This window comes from Macrotis lagotis, chromosome 2 (assembly GCF_037893015.1).
Source record: "Macrotis lagotis isolate mMagLag1 chromosome 2, bilby.v1.9.chrom.fasta, whole genome shotgun sequence".
Taxonomy (NCBI): domain Eukaryota; kingdom Metazoa; phylum Chordata; class Mammalia; order Peramelemorphia; family Peramelidae; genus Macrotis; species Macrotis lagotis.
Genome location: NC_133659.1, coordinates 230,264,662 through 230,286,627, shown reverse-complemented (window position 1 = coordinate 230,286,627; position 21,966 = coordinate 230,264,662). Strand labels below are relative to the sequence as shown.

The window sequence follows — 21,966 nt, the reverse complement described above, 5'->3', positions numbered from 1 at the left end:
TGCCAATTCTCCAGCAGCACTGCCCTCCCCCACCTTGCCCATTGCTACTTCTGCTCCACAATCCCTCTCAAAAAAAATTCAGTATCCTCATCCTCCCTTTTGGACTAACAGGGTCAAAGATAAAGTCACTTCACCTGGACTAAGCACCACCAACTGGTGCTTGCTGAATCTAAATGGCAAACTTCTCTCCTACTTCAACCCCCACACCTACCCCTTAGGCTTGTAAGTGATAATACTGGTATTAGGACATAGCATTTAGAGCGGCATGAAGGTCACCCTCCTGTAATCTCCTTTGGGTCTACAGTGTCAGCATGTTCCAATAAATGTGAGAGATGTTGGGAACCCAGCTGGATAAAGTCTGATGGTAACTTGGAAACAGAAAAGATTTCTAGCTGTAAGACTTAAAGTGATCAAGAACTCCAGGGTTTGGGAACACAGGCACTTAAGACAAATGAGATTCGTAAAAAGAAATTTTATTATTTACATATTATTCCTTATTCATTATCACTGATGACAAGGTTAGAATTGCCTGGTCTTTCTTACCACCCTCTCTAACATATATACTAGAGTCATCAAGCATTTACAGATGCATTCTTTTTTTTAAATTTCTTTATTTCTTTTCTTTTTTTGTTTTATTTTATTTTATTTTTTAATTCTCTTTTTGTACAATTTTTTTTACATTAATAAAATATTCTTGTTTAAGAGTAAACAAAATACCCCTCCCCCATGAATATAGACTTGCTTGGGCGATAAAGTAAAGGGGAGAGAAAAAAATTAAAATTAAAAAAATAATAGCAATAATTGTAGGTATGGCCAGGTGGCACAATGGATGAAGCACCAGCCCTGGAGCCACGAGCACTCGAGTCCACATCCAGGCCCATAGACCCAACAATCACCCAGGCGTGTGACATGCAAGCCACCCAATCCCCACTGTCCTGTAAAAACCAAAAAGAAGAAAAAAAAGACCCAAAATAAAATAAAATAGTAATAATAGTAGGGGTGGCTGGGTGGAAGACAGAGCATTGACCCTTGAGCCAGGAGTACCCAGGTCTAAATCCGGCCTCAGACACCCAAAGATCACCCTGCTATGCGGCCCCAAGCAGGCCACCCAGCCCCACTTGCCCTGCACCCTCCCCCAAATAATAATAATAAAAAATGTGCTTCAGTCTTTGTTCCAACACCAAAAACTCTGTCATGGGTGGATCGCATTCTTTATGGTAAGTCCATCGGAAAAGTTATTTCCATATTTTTCCAACGCTGCCATTGCTGATCGCAACTCCCTCCTTTCTTATTTCTCCACTACCATGTACTATATTTTCTCTCTCTCCTTTCACTCTGACTCTGCTGTAGGGTAGCTGAGTGGCACAGCAGACTGATCCTTGGTCCTTGGTCCAAGAAGCCCTGAGCCCCCATACCACCCCTTAGGCCCAGAATCCACCTGGCCCCATGGTCCAGGACAGGCCTTCCAATCCCAGCCACTTGCAAGAAGTAAAAAAAGAAAATCTATTATATCTGACCACTCTCCACCATGGTCCATCCTCTCCCCCTTCCCCCTGCTCCCCCCTCCTTCTTACTCCAGATGTCTATACCCCATTGAGTATATATGCTGTTTCCTCTCCTAGCCACCTCTGATGAGAGCAAAGGTTCCCTCATTCCCCCTTACCTCCCCCTTCCATATCACTGCAATAGCTCATTGTAATAAAGAAAAAACTTATATGAAATATCTTGGCCTATTCCCCCTCTCCTTTTTCTTTCTCCCATTATATTTCCCTTTTTTTCTATTGACTCCATTTTTTACACCATATTTTATCTCCAAATTCAGCTTTCTCCTGTGCTTCAACTATAAAAGCTCCCTCTACTTGCTCTATGAACTGAGAAGGTTCATATGAGTATTATCAGTGTCATTTTTCTATGCAGGAATACATGCAGTTTGTCATCATTAAGTCCCTCATATTTCTCCCCTCTCCTCCAATCTCCATGCTTCACCTGAATCCTGTATCTGAAGATCAAACCTTCTGTTCAGCTCTGGCCATTCCAAAAGGAACATTTGAAATTCCCCTGGTTCATTGAAAGTCCATCTTTTTCCCTGGAAGAGGACATTCAGCCTTGCTGGGTAGTTGATTCTCGGCTGCATTCTAAGCTCTTTTGCCTTCCAGTATATTATATTCCAAGCCCTACGAGCTTCCAATGTAGTTGCTGCTAAGTCCTGTGTGATCCTGACTGCAGCTCCATGATATTTGAACTGTGTCCTTCTGGCTGCTTGTAATATTTTCTCTTTGACTTGGGAGTTCTGGAACTTGGCTATAATATTCCTAGGGGTTGGTTTTTGGGGATCTCTTTCTCAGTGGGATCGGTGGATTCTCTCCATTTCTATCTTGCCCTCTGCTTCTAGAATATCAGGGCAATTTTCCTGTAGTAATTCTTTGAAAATGATGTCAAGGCTCCTTTCCTGATCATGACTTTCAGGTATTCCAATAATTTTTAAATTATCGTTTCTAAGTCTGTTTTCCATATCAGTTATTTTTTCAATGAGATATTTCACATTTTCTTCTAATTTTTCATTTTTTTTTATTTTGAAGTATTGATTCCTGATTTCTGGTAAATTCATCAATCTCCCTGAATTCTATTCTTTGTCTGAAGGATTTGTTCTCCTCAGAGAGTTTTCTTATCTCTTTTTCCATCTGGCCAATTTTGCTTTTTAAGGCATTCTTCTCCTCAATAACTTTTTTGAACCGTTTTATCCATTTGACCTAAGCTGGTTTTTAGCATGCTGTTTTCTTCAGCATTTTTTTAGATTTCATTGACTAGGCTGCTGACTTCATTTTCATGTTTTTCCTGCATCTCTCTCCTTTCTTTTCGCAGTTTTTCTTCCAACTCCCTCATTTGATTTTCAAAGTCTTTTTTGAGCTCTGTCATAGCCTGAGCCCAATTTCTGTTTTTCTTGGAGTCTTTAGATGCAGGATCTTGTGCTTCCTCATCTTCAGACTGAGTGGTTTGATCCTTCTTGGGCTCATATGCAAAATATTTCTCAATGGTCTTCCTCTTATTTCTCTGCTTGCTCATTTTCCCAGCCTGGGCCTGGTTTTGGGGTGCTTCCTGAGCTTTTGGGACACTCCCACAAGGGTCTCAGTGTATGTGAGGCTCTGTCCTCCCTCCTGGTCTGTGAATGACCATAAGCGCCCCCCTCTGTCACGGGGCTGAGTTGGGGAGGGGGCCCTGCTGTTCTATGGGGGGGCCTAGACTGCGATCAGGATTTGAATGTGATCAGAGCCCCAGAGTCCTGTTCCAGGGGCAGAGGACAGAGCTCAGCAGTCTCTCTCTCTCTTCACTCCCCTCCCTAGGTTCAATGGGCTTGTGCCCTGGGGGCTCCTGCTTAACAGGCTCCGCCTGCTTCTGTTTCCGGATCTGTACTGCTCTCTGTGTGCCCTGAGGGCTGGGCTCCATGTGCTTGTTCTGGCAGAGGTCCCCGTTGTTCCCCCACTTTGTGCCCGGTGCTCCCCGGGGTGCAGCTCAGGAGACTCCCCCGCTGCTGTGAGCCGAGGCTCCCAGCTCCCTGGTGCTGCCTCTGGGAGGCTGAAGTTCTTTTGCTCTGGCAGGCCACCCCTCTGGTGGGCCACCCCTCCGACCCCAAGGAGCAGAGCCTTTCTGCTCTTTTCCAGGTTACCTTGAGTAGGAGAACTGCCTCACTGGGTCCCTTTGTGGGTTCTGTCTCTCGAAAGTTTAGTTAGAGTCCTTAGTTTCAAGTTTTATCAGAGAGCTCCTAAGACTCCCTTCTTGTAGCCATCTTGGCTCCGCCCCTCCTCCAGATGCATTCTTTACAGAAAGAATCTGGTTCAAAGACCTTAGAATTGACAGGAATTTTAAAGATCATTTAATATAATCCTCTTTATTTATAGAAAGAAAACTAAGGCATAGAAATTTACAGGCGGCAGTAAGGTGGTAAGTAAGAGTCAAAATGCCACCCTGAGTCTTTTAAAAAAACTCCAAATGATGGGGCATCTAGGTGGTGCTGTTGATAGAGCACTGGTCCAGGCGTCAGGGTGACCTGAGTTCAAATTCTGCCTCAGACACTTAATAATTGTCTAGCTGTGTGACCTTGGGCAAGTCACTTAACCCCCATCCCTTAAATAAAAATTTAATTTTTTTTTAAAAACTCCAAATGACCATGAATTGCTTGGAGGTATACGGCTCATTCTAGAAAACACTTGTAAATCTAGTCATCCTAATTTTGCAGATGAGAGAATAAGGTCTAAAGTATCCTATTCAGTTTGAGAGAATGCATTTTAACAATTATGTTGATAAATTGGAAAGCACCCTGTGAAAGAGATTCAGGATGATGAAGGAACAGACATTCATACTATATATGGAACAGCTGTAGGAAGTGGTGATGTTTAGGCTTAGTGGGGACATAGTAATAATATTTGTAGATGATTATTATTGCTACAATTTGTATAGTGTTTTAAGGTCTGCAAAACACATTAAAAATATCTCATTCTCACCAGGATTCTAGGTGCAATTATCACCCCAATTTTACAGATGAGGAAAGTGAGGCAGATAGCAGTTCAGTGACTTGCCCAGAATCGCAGAGTCAGGAAGTGTTTGAGGCTGGTTTGAACACATCTTTCTAACCCTCCAATCACTGAACTACCTGCCTACATGTCTTGAAGCATTTGAAGAACTGTCATAGAGAAGAGAAATTAGCCTCATTCTAATCAGCCCTAGAAAGTAGAACTTGTAGCAGATTTTGATTAAAAAAACAACCAAATTTTAATAATTTTTTCTTCAGTCATTTTTCAGTTGTTTCTGTTATGATCCCATTTGGAGTTTTCTTGGCAAAGATACTGGAGTGGTTTTCCATTTCCTTCTTCAGCTCATTTTACAAATGACGAAATTGAGGTAATAAGGGTTAAGTGACTTGCCCAGGATCACAATGCTCACATGTGTCTGAGGTCAGATTTGAACTTCTGAAGATGAGTCTTCCTGATTCCAAGCTCAATGATTTATCCACTGTGCCACCTAGTTGTCCATCCTAATAATTATGACTATCCAAAAGTGAACTGGAAGCAGTGGGATTCCCCCCTACTGGAGAACTTCATAAAGAAATTAGATGACCACTTTTGGATGACATTGGGGTTCTTGTTTAAACATAGGGTGGACTACACTCTCCTCTTATTCTTAATCAATGCACTACTATGATACTATTAAATTGTAAAAAAGTTCCTAGACAGAGCCATCCCCACCCCGCCATTACCATTCCTAGGATGATCCATGCTTGTTTTCTTTTCATTCTCATCATCCCAAAATAGTTCCCATTTCCCTATCCTCAACTTTTTTGACTCTGACTTCAATCTATAAAGTCAAACCATAAACAGGTTTCATGGAATTCAGAAGATGATAGCTGAGAGGATTTTTTAAATTTTGAATTTGGCACAGTGGATAGAGCTCTGGTCTTGGAGTCAGGAGGATGGGAGTTTAAATCCATCCTCAGGGGCAACAGCTTGGGCAAGAAATTTAATCCTGTTTTCCTCCCATCCAGGACCATCTCCAGTCATCCTCTTTCATATCTTACCACTGGATACAGATGGTTCCAGAAGAGAAAGTGAGGTTGGTGACTTAGCATATGTACCCCAAATCCCTTCCCTACCACTTCTTCCATATCCTTGAAGTTCTCACTTTCATGCCAATTTATGCCCAGAGAGATCAAACTAACTTTCTTTTTAAAAAAAAAATTTGTTCTGTATCATAATTTCTAAAAATATGGTCCTCATGAACTTCTTTCTTAGAACTAACTTTTAAGAAATGCAAAAGAAAACTCTTGTTTTTCTTGTATGTATAACCAAGTTTATTAGCAAATAAAATATTCTCCATGCATATGGAACACAAAAGGACCAACGTATTTTTTGTTGGCTTATGGAGTATAAATAACTATGTCAGAGTATAAGAAATACAGTAGCCATCTCAACTTATTAAACAAAGAAGCCCCCAGGAAAGAACTAATTTGTGTTAACTTGTCAGAATAGGACTAGCAATAAAGAGCCTCTTCCTTTTCCATTTTTTTCTTTAAAAAAAAGTACTATCTGTTATATGACATATTTCTCTGGGAGGAAAAGAGGGAAGTATGATGATATTAAAAAAATCAATAAAAACTTATTTTAAAAATAAACAAATCGATGTCAATTGGTTATCAATGATGTTAAATAGCTTTTGATGATAAGATTAGGAAGAATACTGAAGTGGAAAATGAAATCAGTTGATAGCATCAGAGAAGTATCACACCAACCTTGGCATTACCATGAGAATGCCAAGTAGGTCTTGCCAGTAGGAATGAGAATTGCAATAATCACTCCAAAGTCTCAATAACTTGACTATGTGTACTTTTTACAAGAGCTTGGTCAATCTTTTAAAAAAAATTTCAGTGAGGAGGGAGTACATAAGATGGAAAAGTATTCCTCCATAAAAAAGATCAGAAAAAAAACAAAGAAGGAATCAAATAAAAGTAGTATAGCTTTGAAAGTTATATGTTGAATTTATTTACTTAAAAAGAAAAGAGATTTATTTGCATATATAATCCCCTCTATTTGTTCTGTAATATATATGGAAATGTTCATTTCTATCTGGTGTTTATAAAATTCAAGATAAATTTTTTAAAAAATGAATTCAGTACATATCTTGAGCCCCTTGAGCATGAGCCTCACAATTCATCAACCTCCTCATACCCAATGATTGATAACTTCCATAGCTCTAACTCTCTCAGATACTATTACCATCTATTTTACCTATTAAAAAATCATAATCTCTTCTCCTGTATCTCACTTTGTCTCACTCCTTCTAAACTTATTCATCTTCACTTGGAGCTCCAGTCCTACATTGTTCTGAAAATCTATGACCTCTTTTCTGGACTCACTTTCCTATTTTCCTATTTCAGTTTTTCACTGTCCTCTATCTTTGTGGGTTTTTTTAATCTCCTAAAACTGTCCCCACCCTACCAAGTTTGAAATCACTTCCACTGTCATTCATCACTGTTTCTAAGCACAGGCTTAATATCTGCTAAAAGTTTATACTAGTTAATCACTAGTAGACCTTTCTTTCAGCTTGGCAATCCTTTTATTTTTTCTCAGTTGACCTTTTTTCATTTTTCTTTTATTTTCTAAGTACATTAAAAGATAATTTCAACATTCATCCATTTTGCAAGCTTATTAGTTCCACATTTTTCTGCCATCCCCCCTTCCCTTCCCTCCTCTCAATTGATTTTCTATCATAATACCACAAGAGTTATTCCAAACCATCTCATCTTTCCTCAGGTCCATTTATGCACCTCTTTCTCCTGATCCTGAGCAGATGGCTTTCTCTTTTCACTTTAATGAGAAAACAAAGACCATCCATTATGATCATCTATCATTTGTATAATCTTGGCAAGGGATTTAACCTTTGATTGCCTCAGTTTCCTCATTAGTAAAATCAAGGGATTGGATTAGATGTTATTTAAGGTCCCTTCTAGCCCTAAATCTATGATCCTGTGAAATCGAGACCATCCATCTCAAATTTAGCAATTCTATGATTTATCATACCATCATATTTCAAAATATCTTTCTATCGGATGTTCTTAAGTTGAAACCCGCATCAGGGATCCATGAATAGATTTTATGGGGTCTGTGAACTTTGATGAGAAAAATACTTTGTAATTCTTTATATTTTGTTTTATACATTAAAAAAAAACTTATTTTGGAAAGGAAATGAAAAGGTTTTAATAGATTGCTAAAGGATCCCTGACACAAAAAAAGGTTAAGAATTCTAGCTTTACATTTTCACCTATCTTTTCCACTCTTGTTACAAGTTTTCTCTGGGAACTTGCTCCCTTGATCATTTGCTTTCATCTTTCCTATTTAAAGATTCTCCATTTCTAAATGCTTCCCCTGCTGCCAATAAAAATTTCTGAGTTTTTTCCATCTTTATAAATCTTCATAATCGGCCTTTCAGCTCCTCAAACTATCATACTATATATAGTCTCTTCTCCCTTTCACTCTCAAGTGCCTAAAAAGAATTGTCTATTCTTGTTGTCTCCACTTTTTACTACCCACTCCCTCTTTAACCCCAAATTAATGAGGCTTCCAAAGGCTCTGTTAAAACAATTCTATTCAAAGTTACCAATCTCAAAACTCTAAATTCAGTTGGCCTTTTATCAGTCCTCAACTTCCTTGATTGTCACTCTATCTTGGCAAAGGATACCTAAAGTAAAGTAGCAGTCATTTTTTGGCATATCATAAATTAGGGGCATATTCAATGATTAATTTGTGACCAATAAGAAGGTAATTTTTCTTTTTTAAAATTTAAGGCAATGGGATTAAGTGACTTGCACAAGGTCACACAGCTAGGTAATTATTAAGTGTCTGAGGTCACATTTGAACTCAGGTCCACCTGACTCCAGGGCCTGTGATCTATCTATCTACTACACCACCTATCTGCCTGTGAGAAGGTGATTTTTCAATTATCTTTCAATGACATTGATTCTCTCTTTAAACTGAATAAACACATCACACAGATGATTATGTATAATAGTAAAAGTTTTTGCATATCTATCTGCCATTACAATTTATATCTTCTCAGAACCTCTTGTAAAAACTCAGTGTTGTATAGAACATCCTCTTTACTGAAAAAGTAAACTGAGGCTCACTGAAATTATTTAATCAGTTCCACAAGATTAACAATTAGATTCAAAATAAGAATTTACATATCTAATCAATCTTCATTCCCTTCAAAGTGGTCATCTTGGAATACTGTATGTTAATCCTAACCGTGTTGCAATTATGGAGTAGTTTTGGAACTATTTTCAAAACTTAACAGGCATTTTTTAATGTCTCCAGGAATGCATGATTTTGTCCTTTGAGGGTGGGTGTGATTTTTGGAAATTGTCAAGAATCATTTGTTGCTATCTGTTGAATAAGGTACTCACTTTATTCATACCTTATTAAGGTAAGGAAATTATTCTTAATAAAAGGCATTTGGTAGGAATGGGAGTGGGGAGGGACTCATAAACTGGAAGAAATTTCCAAAGAGTAATTCTAGAAATATTTTAAATATTTTAAACAATGGTAACAATTTCACAGGGGTGGCTAGGTGGGGCGGGGGGGGGGGGGGGCGGCTAAATGTCGCAGTGGATAGAGCACCTGCCCTGGAGTCAGGAGTACCTGAGTTCAAATTCAGACACATAATAATTACCTAGCTGTGTGGCCTTTGGCAAGCCACTTCACCCCATTGCCTTGCAAAAAAACTAAAAAAAAAAAAAAAGAATTAATTTCACTATAGTAACTTTTAAGAAGTAGGACTCACATGGATATACAAGTTGTGGTTCAAGTTTCAGTCTAATTGTTTTTTAGCCATATATTATAGTCAAACATTAGAGAATCTTCCCTAACTATTCAGATATACAATCCCAATGAATGAAAAGAATCAAGATTTTTAATTTTAAGAATTGTGAGTAGGGGAGATAATTGAGCAAAAAGTTTATCCTCACTTCCCTGTAACATATATCCTGAATTATGGGGGGGGGGGGGAGTAAACTGAATTCACAACAGTTCAAATGTCTGGAATAGATGAGCTAAGACGTATATTATTGGCTGGTTGAACTACCTTGTCAAGGTGGAATTTTAATTCAGATCTACTGATTCCAGGTCTACATCATTGATTTTTTTGAGGAGACTTTTGCGAGTGAGAAACCCAAAGCAATGTTGGTCAATAATTTAGTGGAAGGAGCAAAAGAAAATGAACATTTAGATCTTCTAGATCATAAGTTATTAGCCTAGGGTCTGTGAACTTTTTAAAAAATATATTTTGATAATTGTATGTCCATACAAACACAGGCTTCATTAAACTGTCAAAGGAGTTCATGATGCAAAAACAATTAAGAGTTTCTGTTTTAGACTGTCTTTGTTTCATGATTTCTGTTTTGCAGATTTCTTATTAATTTCTTATGGAAGATGAATGTGTTAGAGGAGCAGGCAGATTTCTGAATCAGAAGTTGAATAGCAACGAAGAAAAAAATTGTAGGAAATTCTCTGTCTCTATGTCTGTCTTTCTCTTTTTCCCCCTCCATCCTCCTTTCCACTCACCCATCTGTCCTTCCTCTTCCTCTCATTCAAGTGACCCAATTGCTACTTGTAGGAAAAACAAAGGGGATGACATTAACAAAAAAACTTCTTAGTATCCACTTTTCCATATTCACAGATTTCTCCTCTTAGTGACACGGCAGCCTTGAATTCCAGGTCATGGCTCATGTCCCACTGTTCAGATTTAAAGAGTACGCAGTCAGGATGTAGTCCTATATCAATACTGATCAAGAATGTCAGGGCTATCTGAAGAAGAGCAAAACTGTGCCTGTAATTTAATGGAGACTTCTGAAGATAAATATATAAATATAAAGTATCAATTATTAATTATGAGGGGCAGTAATACTATACTATACTTGGCAACCCTAGTTTCTTCTTTTTCCATTTTCCTTTTTCCTGTCTAAGACGTTCAATCCCAAACCTTAGGAAAATGAGGGAAACAGGAAAGGGATCTTCTTTGAGCTTCTCTTCTGCAAAGGCTTTTAAATTTCACTTTCCTCCAGAATTTCCTCTGAGGTATCAATGATGGTGAAGTAACCCTCACTGGTCTCAGACAGGCTGCCCCTGAGAAGGGTCACTTTACCTCGGTGTGGCTGAGAGGTGAAAGTCCCTTGATCCCTTCCAGTCAAGTGGGGAAGTTGCCCACTGTTATCAGGCCCGTACTCTCCTGGTCCCCGATTCCACCCAAAGTGTTGACTCGTCTGACTCTTGGAATGTTTCTGAAAGTACTTGAAGTTTCTCTCCAGAACACAACCTATACAACTGATATGATGGGCAAGCAGGAAACGATTCCAATGCTTCCGAAGCTCGGCTTTCACCTGTTGGGGAGAGAAAGGTGATGAAGGCACTTTGATGACTTCAGTTATTGTTCCCGTTTAACAACTATTGATCACAGTTATCACATACTGACTGTATGCTTAGTATCTAGTAAGGTTGATCAGATAGGCAGCATGTTACTGTGAACCTGGGGTCAGTACCTAGATTTGAGTTCTGGCTTTCCATTTACTAAAATGCCTAGGTCAAGGCATTTACTTCTTTTCTCCAAGTCTTTAGTGCAAAAATCCATAAAATAGGAGCAAAAATTTAGACATTGGTTACCTTGTAGAGTTGTTGTATGGAAGAAAAAATAACAGACAAGAGGCGTTTTGTAAATATTTTGATACTAGGCATGCAACTGTGCTCAAAAATCTTTGGAGGATTCCAATGTCATTGTGGTGTCATTTCAATCATATCTTACTAAAATCATAGCTGGGTTTTAATGGTAAAGATGCTGGAGTAGTTTGCCATTCCCTCTTCCTGGTGATTTTACAGATGAGGAAACTGAGGCAAACTAGGTTATGTGACTTGCCTGAGGTTACAAAGTTAGTGTCTAAAACCAGATTTGAAATCAGGAAGATGAATCTTATTGACTCCAGGATTGTCATTCTATTCACTGTGCCACCTAGATGCCTGCCTATAGCATCTGGTAATTCTCAGGTGTTTCATCATGCAGGTACTAACCTGAACCAAACCTATCTAGCTTCTGAGATCAGATGAGATTGGGCATGTTCAGAGTGGTATGGCCACTATTTTCCTGCCAAACAAGGCTTTCTCTGACTCCTGAGAATATAATACATTTTCTCACCTCCATTCCTTCCTTCATGCTACTCCTTATGCCTAGAATATATTCCCTTCCCTTCTTCACCTGTTGAATTTCTATTCAACTACTAAAGGCAATTCAAATATCATTCTTTCAATGAAGTTTTTTCAGATCCCCTAAAAGTCCACTAAGAAAAATTGTCTGAGCAAAAGAAAGTTTATTTGCTTTTCTTTAGAAAAGGGCAGACCCATGATCAAGGAGCTGCACCTAAAGGACAGTCAAACAAGATTATATAGGTCCTATCTCAGGTCCCCCTCCCTAACCACCTTCTTTTTTAACACATTGGCTGAGTCTCCAGAGGTATAATCTTATTCACAGAAAATCTACCCCAGCAACAGACACAGAGAAAAGAATGAAATTTTTTCATAATATTTTCCCCACCAGATGGTGAGGTAACTTGGGACCTTCATCATTATCTTTTTTTTAGAAAGATTCTATTTATTTTGAGTTTTACAATTTTTCCCCCATTCTTGCTTCCTTCCCTCACCCCTCAAAGAAGGAATTCTGTTAGTCTTTAAATTGTTTCCATGATATACATTGATCTCAGTTGAATGTGATGAATTTGATGAGAGAAAAATCATATCCTTAAGGAAGAAAAATAAAGTATAAGAGATATCAAAATTACATAATAAGATAATGGTTTTTTCCTAAATTGAAGGTAATAATCTTTGGTCTCAGTTTTAATTTCTGCCTTATGGCTTAAAATAAGTAATGACGAGATCTTGGGAAGAGATAGGCATGCCAGATAAGGCATAGGGATGGTAAAAATCTATTTGCTGACATTCTTGCAAATATTTGAGAGGGAAAGAAGACAGAAGTATTAAACTGCCAAGAAAACACAGGTAGCAGTGTAATGTGGGAAAGACAATAGCAATGCCCAGAACTTCACAGGAGTCAAAATCTTAGGAAAGAAAACATTAATAAACTCATGGCATCAATATATACATAAATGCATAGAAGTATGAGTAACAAAGCAAGGTAAATTAGGGTAGCTAACACAAATAGGCGAATTTGACTTGATAACTATTACTGAGATTTGGTAGATTGGTTCACATATTAGAAATATGGCTCTGGGAGTACTCATTCAAAAAAGAACAACACAGTAAAAAAGGGGATGGAGAAGGATATATTAAGTAGATATATTTATGTTTGAGAAAATTCAGGAACAAAAGAGATGATATGGGGCAGCTAAGTGGCACAGTGGATAGAGCACCAGCCCTGGAGTCAGGAGTACCTGAGTTCAAATCCGACCTCAGACACTTAATAATTTACCTAGCTGTGTGACCTTGGGCAAGCCACTTAACCACACTGCTTTGCAAAAAACAAAAAAAAAAGAAAGAAAGAAATGAAAAGATATGATATATATCAGAAAACTTTGAATAAAAATCAGTGGAGGGAGACATAACATTGTCATAACCATTCTTTCTCAGTCTTCTTTGCTTCCATGCCCATTAAGCTCTATCCCAATTTTTTTCTCCTCTTAATATTTTTTCACTTTGTGGTTTCATCCTCTCCAATGTATTCAATTATCTTCTCTAGGAAGACAGAGCAGGGCAACTGAGTGACACAATGAAGAAAGTGAGAAAGACTCATCTTACTGAGTTAAAATGTGGACCCAGATGATTACTAGTTGTGTTACCCTGGGAAAGTCATTTAACCTTGTTTGCCTCAGTTCCCTCATCTGTAAAATGGACTGGAAAAGGAAATAGCAAACTACTCCTGTATCTTTGCCAAGAAAATCCTAAATGGGATCATAAAGAGTTGAACATGACTGAAAAACAACTGAACATGAAGATGATTCCTAGTTCTTTTAAGATTCTCATCTTATCAACTGCCTATTAAACATTTCAAACTAGATACTAGATGTCTAAAGGCATCTCAAACTAAACATGTCCAAACACACACACACACACAAACACATTTTAAAACTTCCTTATTTCTACTGATGGCATTAATACTCTTCCATTTACCTAGTTTCGTAACAACAATGTTATCCTCAACTTCTCCTCTAATTTCTCCACAACTTCAATCAGTTGCCAAATCTAATTGTTTCTAACATGTCTCATATATGTTCCTTCCTGTTCACTCATATAAGCATAAATCCAAGGCCCCCATCACCTCTCACCTAGATAATTGCAATAGCTTTTTAGTTGTCTCCTTGCCTCAAGAATTTCCCTGTGCTAATCCATACTCCATACAACTGCTAAAAAGATTTGCCTACAGTGTAAATCTGATGGTGTCATCTCACTGTTCTCCAGAAACTTAGCTTTCTTGAGTCATCAGATATACTTCTAGGATAAACTATAAACCACTTTGTTTGGAATTTCAAGTTGTTTACATCCTGGACCCATCTTATCATTTTTGATCTTATGTGTAATTCCCCTCTCCACACTATAATCCAGTCATATTGGTCCACTTGTTCAAACACATGTTCCAGCTTCTGACTATGTCTTTGCATTAGCTGTGCTCCCCATGCCTCACCTTATTTCTCAGAATCCTGAAGAGATCACCAAGGGAGACGACATATATATATATATAATATATATATTATATATATGTATATATACTTAATCTTACATCTATTCCATTAGAGTATAAGTTCTTTAAGGACAGGCACTGTGTTTGCTTTTTCTTTTTATCCCCAGCATTTTAGCACAGTGTCTGATGACTGGTCGATTGATTGATGGGAGTATAATACAAACAGGAAGAAATAAATAATGGATTAGGAAAGTAGAACACAAGACAGGTAAAGATGCATATTATAATATTGATAGAGGACTTTAATTGTGCAGAAATCTACTGGAGCTAATATCATCCTTCAAAAATGTAGAGGAAATGATGAGGAGAAGCTATATTTTAGACCTGATTCTAACCAACAAGGAAGATTACAAAAATCCCAGAATCAAAAGAGATCTCTGAAGTCATCAAGTATATCCATACCTAAACAAGAATCCCCCTTTACCATAACCTTGAGAAGTCACTTTGCATACACACATCCTAGACCATCAGTTATCATGTGCTTACTATGTATGTGTGAGATGCAAGGGATACAGAAACCAGAATGTAACTGTCTCTGCCATTAGGGAACTATCAGTCTTTTAAGGGGAAACAACCAGTATACACATAAATAAATACAAAGTACTGGGGGGGGGGAGCATTTGCAACAAGTAGATAAGGAAATGCCTTTTGTAGGAGCTCAACTTTGAGAAAAGCAATGGATTAGAAGAGTGAGAAGTATTCAATATTTATCCCATGTCTTAAGATCAATAATCAAGGATCTCGAGGAACTGGAGTTTCATGGTGATTCTTGGTCATATTTCATAAATTCAAACTTCAGTAAGCTATCTAAAAGTGAAATATTGGAAGTTTAAAGACCTATTTTCTAAACTCTGTTTTCAAACTGATTCTGTGTCTCTGTTTTCTCTTCTGAAAAAATGAGATGGTTACAAAAGAATCTCCATTTTTTCTAGTTCTCTGTAGGTCCATGATATTTGGGTTCCATTGTATTCTAATTTAACTCAGCAAAAGCTGAATGAACTTTCTGTGACTGTCAATCTTCCTTTCTGAGATTCAGTTCCTTACTTATAGAATGATAGGTTAGATGATATTTCTAGCATTAACATTTTTGAGATATTGAAAATTTGTATGTTGGGGTGGGTAGGTATCTTCAAATCCTCTTTGAATACTTTCCCCCAAAGTATTTATCTACTTGATATAGGTATTAATGACTATCCCTAACTCCCTAATAAATAAAATATTTAAAAGATTGGGCAAATTAAATTGGTTTATACAGGTCACCACATGAAGCATGCCCAGAATTGTCCTTCCTTATGTCCATATGAGAGTTTGGGGATCTATTTCTGGGCATGTGATGACTCAGCATAGGAAAAAATATTGTATACCTTACTAAAGTATGACATCACTAACCCCTGAATTTCCATCATTCCTTACAAAAGCATGAAGCTGAGTCCTGGGTCATTTAAAAGAAGATACAGATGCCAATTTGGGTTCTCTTGCTTTAACTCTCAAGATAGCTTCAAGTAGCTGTGAAATATCCAGTGAGATAGGAAAGGGTTGACCCTCCCCACCCCAGCAATTATGATAACCTCAATTAAGTGGTAAGGAGTAGGAAGGGAGGACTCAATTAATTGAGCTTGTACCTAGGTCCCTGGTTATCTTTCCCACCTTGTATTTGACCTTTTCTGACTTTAGATGAATGAATGTCCTAGAAATGTCTTATTTCCTTGCAGTAGTTTTGCTAACTGCACAATGAATATCCTTAAATGGACATGTCCAGATGTGAAAGTGTGAGTTCAGTGGATCTATCTACTTGTTGAGAATGTCTCAATAGCAACTGCTCTTGTAGATCATGGTGAACAGAAAGAATATTGATTCAAGCCTGGCCATTTTCATCAGCAGATTTTTATATATAGGGAATTACTTGGATGGATCAGGTAAAATAGAAAAGGTCTAATTAATAGTCCTACAAACTACTTTATATTTTCATGGGATTTAAGTATCAGTTTCCCAGGGGATATTAAAAAAAGTTCAATAAATTAATTGAATCCTCTTTTAAGTTTGTTTTTGTCAAATGCATGATTATGTCTTTAACTTCTGATTTATGAGTCTTTTTACATTTCCTTTTATATGTAGGAATAAAATACCTGATCTATATTGAACATAGAGCATTTTTTGTTCTTCCTTTTTGTGAAAACCTTGGTTTTGAGTCATAATCAAAGCTACAAAAGTATTCATGGGGTGATGGAAGAGAGCTCAATAATAATATATGAACAGGGAACCTGGTTCTATATTATTTGAGGCCAGAATCAGGTCTAAACCTTGTCCAAACCACAGATCTGAGTACAGAAAAAGAAGAAGAAACAGTGCTCCAATACCTGGGAGCCCAGTAGTAGTTTTCTAGCTTAGATAGTAACTTTAGCCCTCAGCTTGGACTGGACCTGTGATTTCATGGGCTTAGGAAATTGCTGATTTGAAACTTCTTCCAACTGACACAGATTGGCAACTCTTCCTTAACTTGCCTTAGAAAGCTCCCTGGGACAGTGAGAAGTTTAGAAATTTATACAGACTTACATACCAAGTATGTATCATGAGGGGCAGGACCCAAACCCAGGTTTCCCTGACTCCTGTCCCATACTGACTCTCTAGCACCTAGTTATCAAGAACAATTAATTAAAATATAAGACTTCCTTATGATTTGGAGAGAAAGGTCTAAAATCAGTCTCTTTTAATAAATATATATTCATTAAGCACATGTTATGTGCAAGTCACAATAATTGGCTAGGGATTCAAAGATGCAACAACATCAACTACAAGGTTGACAAGACTTGAAAACAAATAATTATAGGAGGAGGTAAAATGAGATTAGACAGGTACTAGAGCAGAAAGGTCCTTCCTGGCTTGGGAAATCAGGGAAAGCTTCCTAGAGGAGGCAGAGGTTGGCTTAGTTAATTCAAAAAAAAATTTCTATTTTTTTTTGAGGCAATCAGGATTAAATGACTTGCCCAGGGTCACACAGCTAATAAGTGTCTGAGGATGAATTGGAACTCAGGTTCTCCTGACTCCCAAAGCTGTGCTCTATCTGCAAGGGTCACAACACCAGTTACTCAGGGTGAAACATGTAGAAAAAATATAATTTGTCTCCTTGGGAAATACAAGAACTTGATGGAAGATTGGAAGAAAGGGGGCTGCTTGTACAACAATCAAAGAAAATTGTAAGGGATTTATGGTGGAAAATACCATCAATATTCAAAGAAGGAACTGTGAAGTTTTAAATGAAGACCAAAGCTTATTATCTTCAATTTTTTAAAAGTTGTCTTATGGAGGGGGCAGAGTCAAGATGGTGGCATGAAGGCAGCATTTCCAAAACTCCAAAAGCCAGCAGATTATGACTCTAGCCAAAATTTAGAGGGGTAGAACCTACAGAAAGCCTGAGTGATACATTTTCCCAGTCCAAGATAACCTAGAAGTTCCGTGGGAAAGGTGTGTTTTACCAGGACCAGGGGTTGGAAAAAAGCTGTGGCTGCAGTGCAGCCCAGACCAGGGCTCACTGGCAACAGCTTGTAGGGGTGGGGAGAGAACTCTTCTACACCAGAATGAGTGTGGAGTGAGGAGCACCGGCCACAGAATCTGCAGCGAGAATCTGGAGAAAGCAGCCTACAGCCCCAGAGATGGTAAGGGGTCAGGGAAGACTGCAGAAATTTCTCTGCCTTCCCTTGGGGTAGGACTCTGCTGCTAGCCCACACTCAGATCCAGGATGCAGTTTGGGCTTCCATACTAAGATAGCCAAGCAGGACTCCTCCTTATAGCTCCAAGGCAGAGGGAAGTGAGGTGGTCATCTACATATCAAAGCACAGGCAAGAAAGCATAAGACCTTGGAGGAATAAAGGTCCCAGTGGGGTGTCCCCCCCCCCAAAAAAACCTCAAAGCCTTGGAAGTGCTGTTTGGGGCTGAGAAAATGAGTAAACAACAGAAAAAGAAGAATCTGACCATAGAGGATTACTTTAGTCCCATGGAAGATCAAAATACATACTCAGATGATGACAAGATCAAAGTTTCTATATCCAAAACCTCCAAGAGAAATAGAAAATGGGCTCAGATTATGGATGAGCTCAAAAAAGACTTTTAAAAGCAATTAAGGGAGGTAGAGGGAAAAATTGGGAGGAGAAATGAGAAAGATGCAGAAAAATCATGAATACCAAATCAATACTGAAGAAAATAATATGTTAAAAACCAGTTTAGGCCTGATGGAAAAAGCAAAACAAAAGGCAAATGAGGAGAAGAATGCCTTAAAGAGTAGAATTAGTCAGCTGGAAAATGAGATAAAAAAGTTCTGAAGAAAACTCCTTCAAATGCAGAATGGGACTAAAGGAAGCTGATTACTTTGCAAGAAATCAAGAAGAAATAAAACTCTTCCAAAAAAGCCAAAAATTAGAAGAAATGTGAAATATCTCATTGGAAAAACAACCACCCTCTAAAACAGATCCAGAAGAAATCATTTAAAAAGTATTGGGCTATCTGAAAGCCACAATCGGGAAGAGAGACTAGACTTCATTTTTTCAAGAAAGAATACAGAAAAATTGCCCTGAGATCCTAGAAGCAGAGGGTAAAATAGAAATCAAGGGAATTCACCAGTCACCTCCTGAAAGATATCCCAAAAGAAAAACTTCCAGGAATATTATAGCCAAATTCCAAAAACTCCCAAATCAAAGAGAAAATACCAAAAGCTTCCAGAAACAAACAATTCAACTACCAAGGCTCCATAGTCAGGATTACACAAGATCTGGCAATATCTACATTAAGGGCCCATAGGGATTGGAATATGATATTCTAGAAGGCAAAAGATCTTGGTTTACAACCAAGAATCAACTACCCAGCAAAATTGAACATCTTCTTTCAGGGGAAAAGATGGACTTTCAATGAAACAGGGGACTCTCAAACTTTCCTATATACACGACAACCAAAGTTGAACAGAAACTTTGATCTGCAAATACAGGGCTCTGGTGAACCATAGAGGAGGTGGAAGAGAAGGACTAACTATGAGGAACTTAATGATATTGAACTGTTTGTATTCCTGCATGGAAAGAAGATATTGATAACTCATTTGAACTTGCTCATTTATAAGAGCTGTTAGAAGGAGCATATATAGACAGGGCATAGGAAGGAGCAGAATATAAGGGTATAATATCGTAAAAAGATGGAGTCAATGGGTGATAAAGGAAAGTGCTGAGAGGAAGGGAGCGGAGATGATGAAGAAGCTAAGGAATTTCACATAAGAGTCAAGAAAAAGCTTTTTTCAATGGAGTGGAAAGGGGGAAGGCAAGGGGGGGGGGGGGATGAGTGAGCCTTCATTCTCATCAGAAATGGCTCAGAGAGGAAAAAACATACACGCTTAATAGGATGAGGAAATCTATCTTACCCTAGAGAAAAATGAGAAGAAAGGGATGGGATAAGGGGGAATGGGGGGGGGGGGAAGGGGGGGATAGGTGATAGAAGAGAAGGAAGACAAGGGAGGGGGTACTCAGATACAACACACTTTTGGACAGGGCCAGGATGAAAGGAGAGAGAGAAAAATAGAATAAATGAGAGGAGGGAGGAATAGAGTGGAAGTACAGCTAGTAATAGCAACTGTGGGGAAAATATTGAAGCAGCTTCTCTGATAGACTTATGATAAAGAAAGCAACTTACCCCAGAGACAGAGCCATTGGAATCTGAACACAGACTGAAGTACATTTTTTTTCTCTCTCTCTATTCTTGAGGTTTCTCATCTTCTCGGGGGGAGGGTTATGTTTACCCTTATAACACATTCAATTTTGATCAATGTGTATCATGGAAACAATGTAAAGACTATCAGATAGCCTTGTTGGGGGGGATTGTAAAATCCAAAACCTTCCAAAAATGATAGGTAGATACAACTATTGTATATAATTGGAAAACAAATAACATGTTGAAAAAAAGAATGTTAAAATTGTTTTTACATGTAATAGAGAAAAAATAAAATAAAAATATTCTTTAAAAAAAGTTGTCTTATGTATTATTTAATTTTGTTATCTCTAATGTTTTCTTTATTCCTTTTGGATCTGATTCTTCTCTCCCAACTGGTTCAATTTTGTCTATATTTAGTATGGTTACAAAATGTAAACACTATATTAGATTGCTTTCTGTTAGGGGGAGGGAAGGGAGGGAAAGAGAAAATTATAAAACTCAAAGCCTTACATAAAAAATGATTGGTCAAAACTACCATTGTATGTAATTGGAAAAATAAATAAAATATTTATATAATTAAAATAAAGAAAGAAGGGGCTGCTTTTGGAGAAACTTGGTGATGAGTTGTATATACGTCAAATTACATTATTATATTGGTTTGTTCTTTGTTTTTAGCTTTTTGAAGAATGCTATCCTTACCTATTTGAGTTTCCTTGGTTGGAAAAAAAAGGAGGAAGGACCAAGTTAGACAGATAGTTTTTTCAGGAGGCCTGTCATTTTATCTAGATAGCTCTGATTGTCTGAGATACACCTAGGCTTATGTAAATGGCAAGAGAACTCAATCTCATGTACTCCAGTGCTTACCATAGTGCCAGGAATATTTCAAAATGTTCTTTGATTGATGGATTTGCTGATTGATAAGGTGTTTGGCCTCAGTCTCACTGGGGGCCACAAGAAAGCTTGTTGTCATCACATATACTCTCTAGAACTAGAGAATCATATGATTTAGAGCCCCCAAAAGTCCATTCTCCCTTATTTAGGAAATGAGGAAATTGAAGTTCAACTTAGAAAAATTTCTTGTTTAGAATCAGAAGGCAGGAAATTGTCTACCACTCTTAGCATTTGTTCATCCCATGACATGTCCACTGTTCTTCTCCCTCTCCCTCCCTCACCCAAGAAAAGTTCAGCCTGTGCTTAAAGTCCTGGTTATTGCAATCTCATATACACAGAAATCATGTGAATAATATGTAATAAGGTACCTTGTAGTTTGGAAGCAATGAGACATTCTTACCTCTTCATTAGCAAAACAGTAGAGGAAGGCCACAAGAAGCCCCTGGGGGGAGAAAAAGAGTTAGAGCGAAGTTAGAACCTACATTGCTTTAGCTGCAGAACCTGGGTAGAAACGCAGATGTCCTAAGCCAGCAAGAGGCAGAAAAAAGCTGTATCTTCTTCTAAAACACAATTTTAGTTCAGTAGAGTTAGGAACCAAAAGGAAAAACCAGAACTATAGAATATTAGAACTGGAACAAACCTTAGAAATCAGCCCAGTGAGATTTTAACTGAATCATTTTGACTATTATAAAATACCCAAATTAATTACAAAGGACCTATGAAGGAAGACACTATCTATAATCAGAGAAAGAACTGATAAATAGAATAAATAGAAAGTTATAGAATGATAGAATGGTTTTACATATATGTGTATGTATATATATATGTACATATATATGTGTGTATATATATATATATATATATACATACATGTTTATGTCTAATGGTAGCCATCTCTAGGACATGGGGGGAATGGGGGAAGAAGGAAGGAAAAAAGAAGAAAAAAGACAGTTACATGATAACATTATTATATGCTTAAAAGGAATAGTAAGTTGTCCATAACAGATTTGCAGTTTTGTGTACAATCACTCTTTTTCCTATCTTATTATGGAAATATTTTATTTTTTAAGCTCAGAATAAAATAAAAAAGAATAAGACTCATTCCTCAAC

The 21,966-nt window shown here is 37.7% G+C and overlaps 1 protein-coding gene across 1 annotated transcript in view; it reads right to left on the bottom strand.

The window, feature by feature from the left end:
• Nucleotides 1-9,219: 9,219 nt before the first annotated feature.
• The window catches only part of GLP2R (glucagon like peptide 2 receptor), a 79,125-nt gene continuing 66,378 nt past the window's right edge, over nt 9,220-21,966 (bottom strand). Inside the window, exons 12-13 of the mRNA XM_074220640.1 lie at nt 21,257-21,298; nt 9,220-10,921 (exon numbers count right to left, since the gene is read on the bottom strand). Coding sequence (XP_074076741.1) covers nt 10,586-10,921; nt 21,257-21,298 — 378 coding nt within the window. The 3' untranslated portion in view covers nt 9,220-10,585. The remainder of the gene's footprint in view (nt 10,922-21,256; nt 21,299-21,966) is intronic.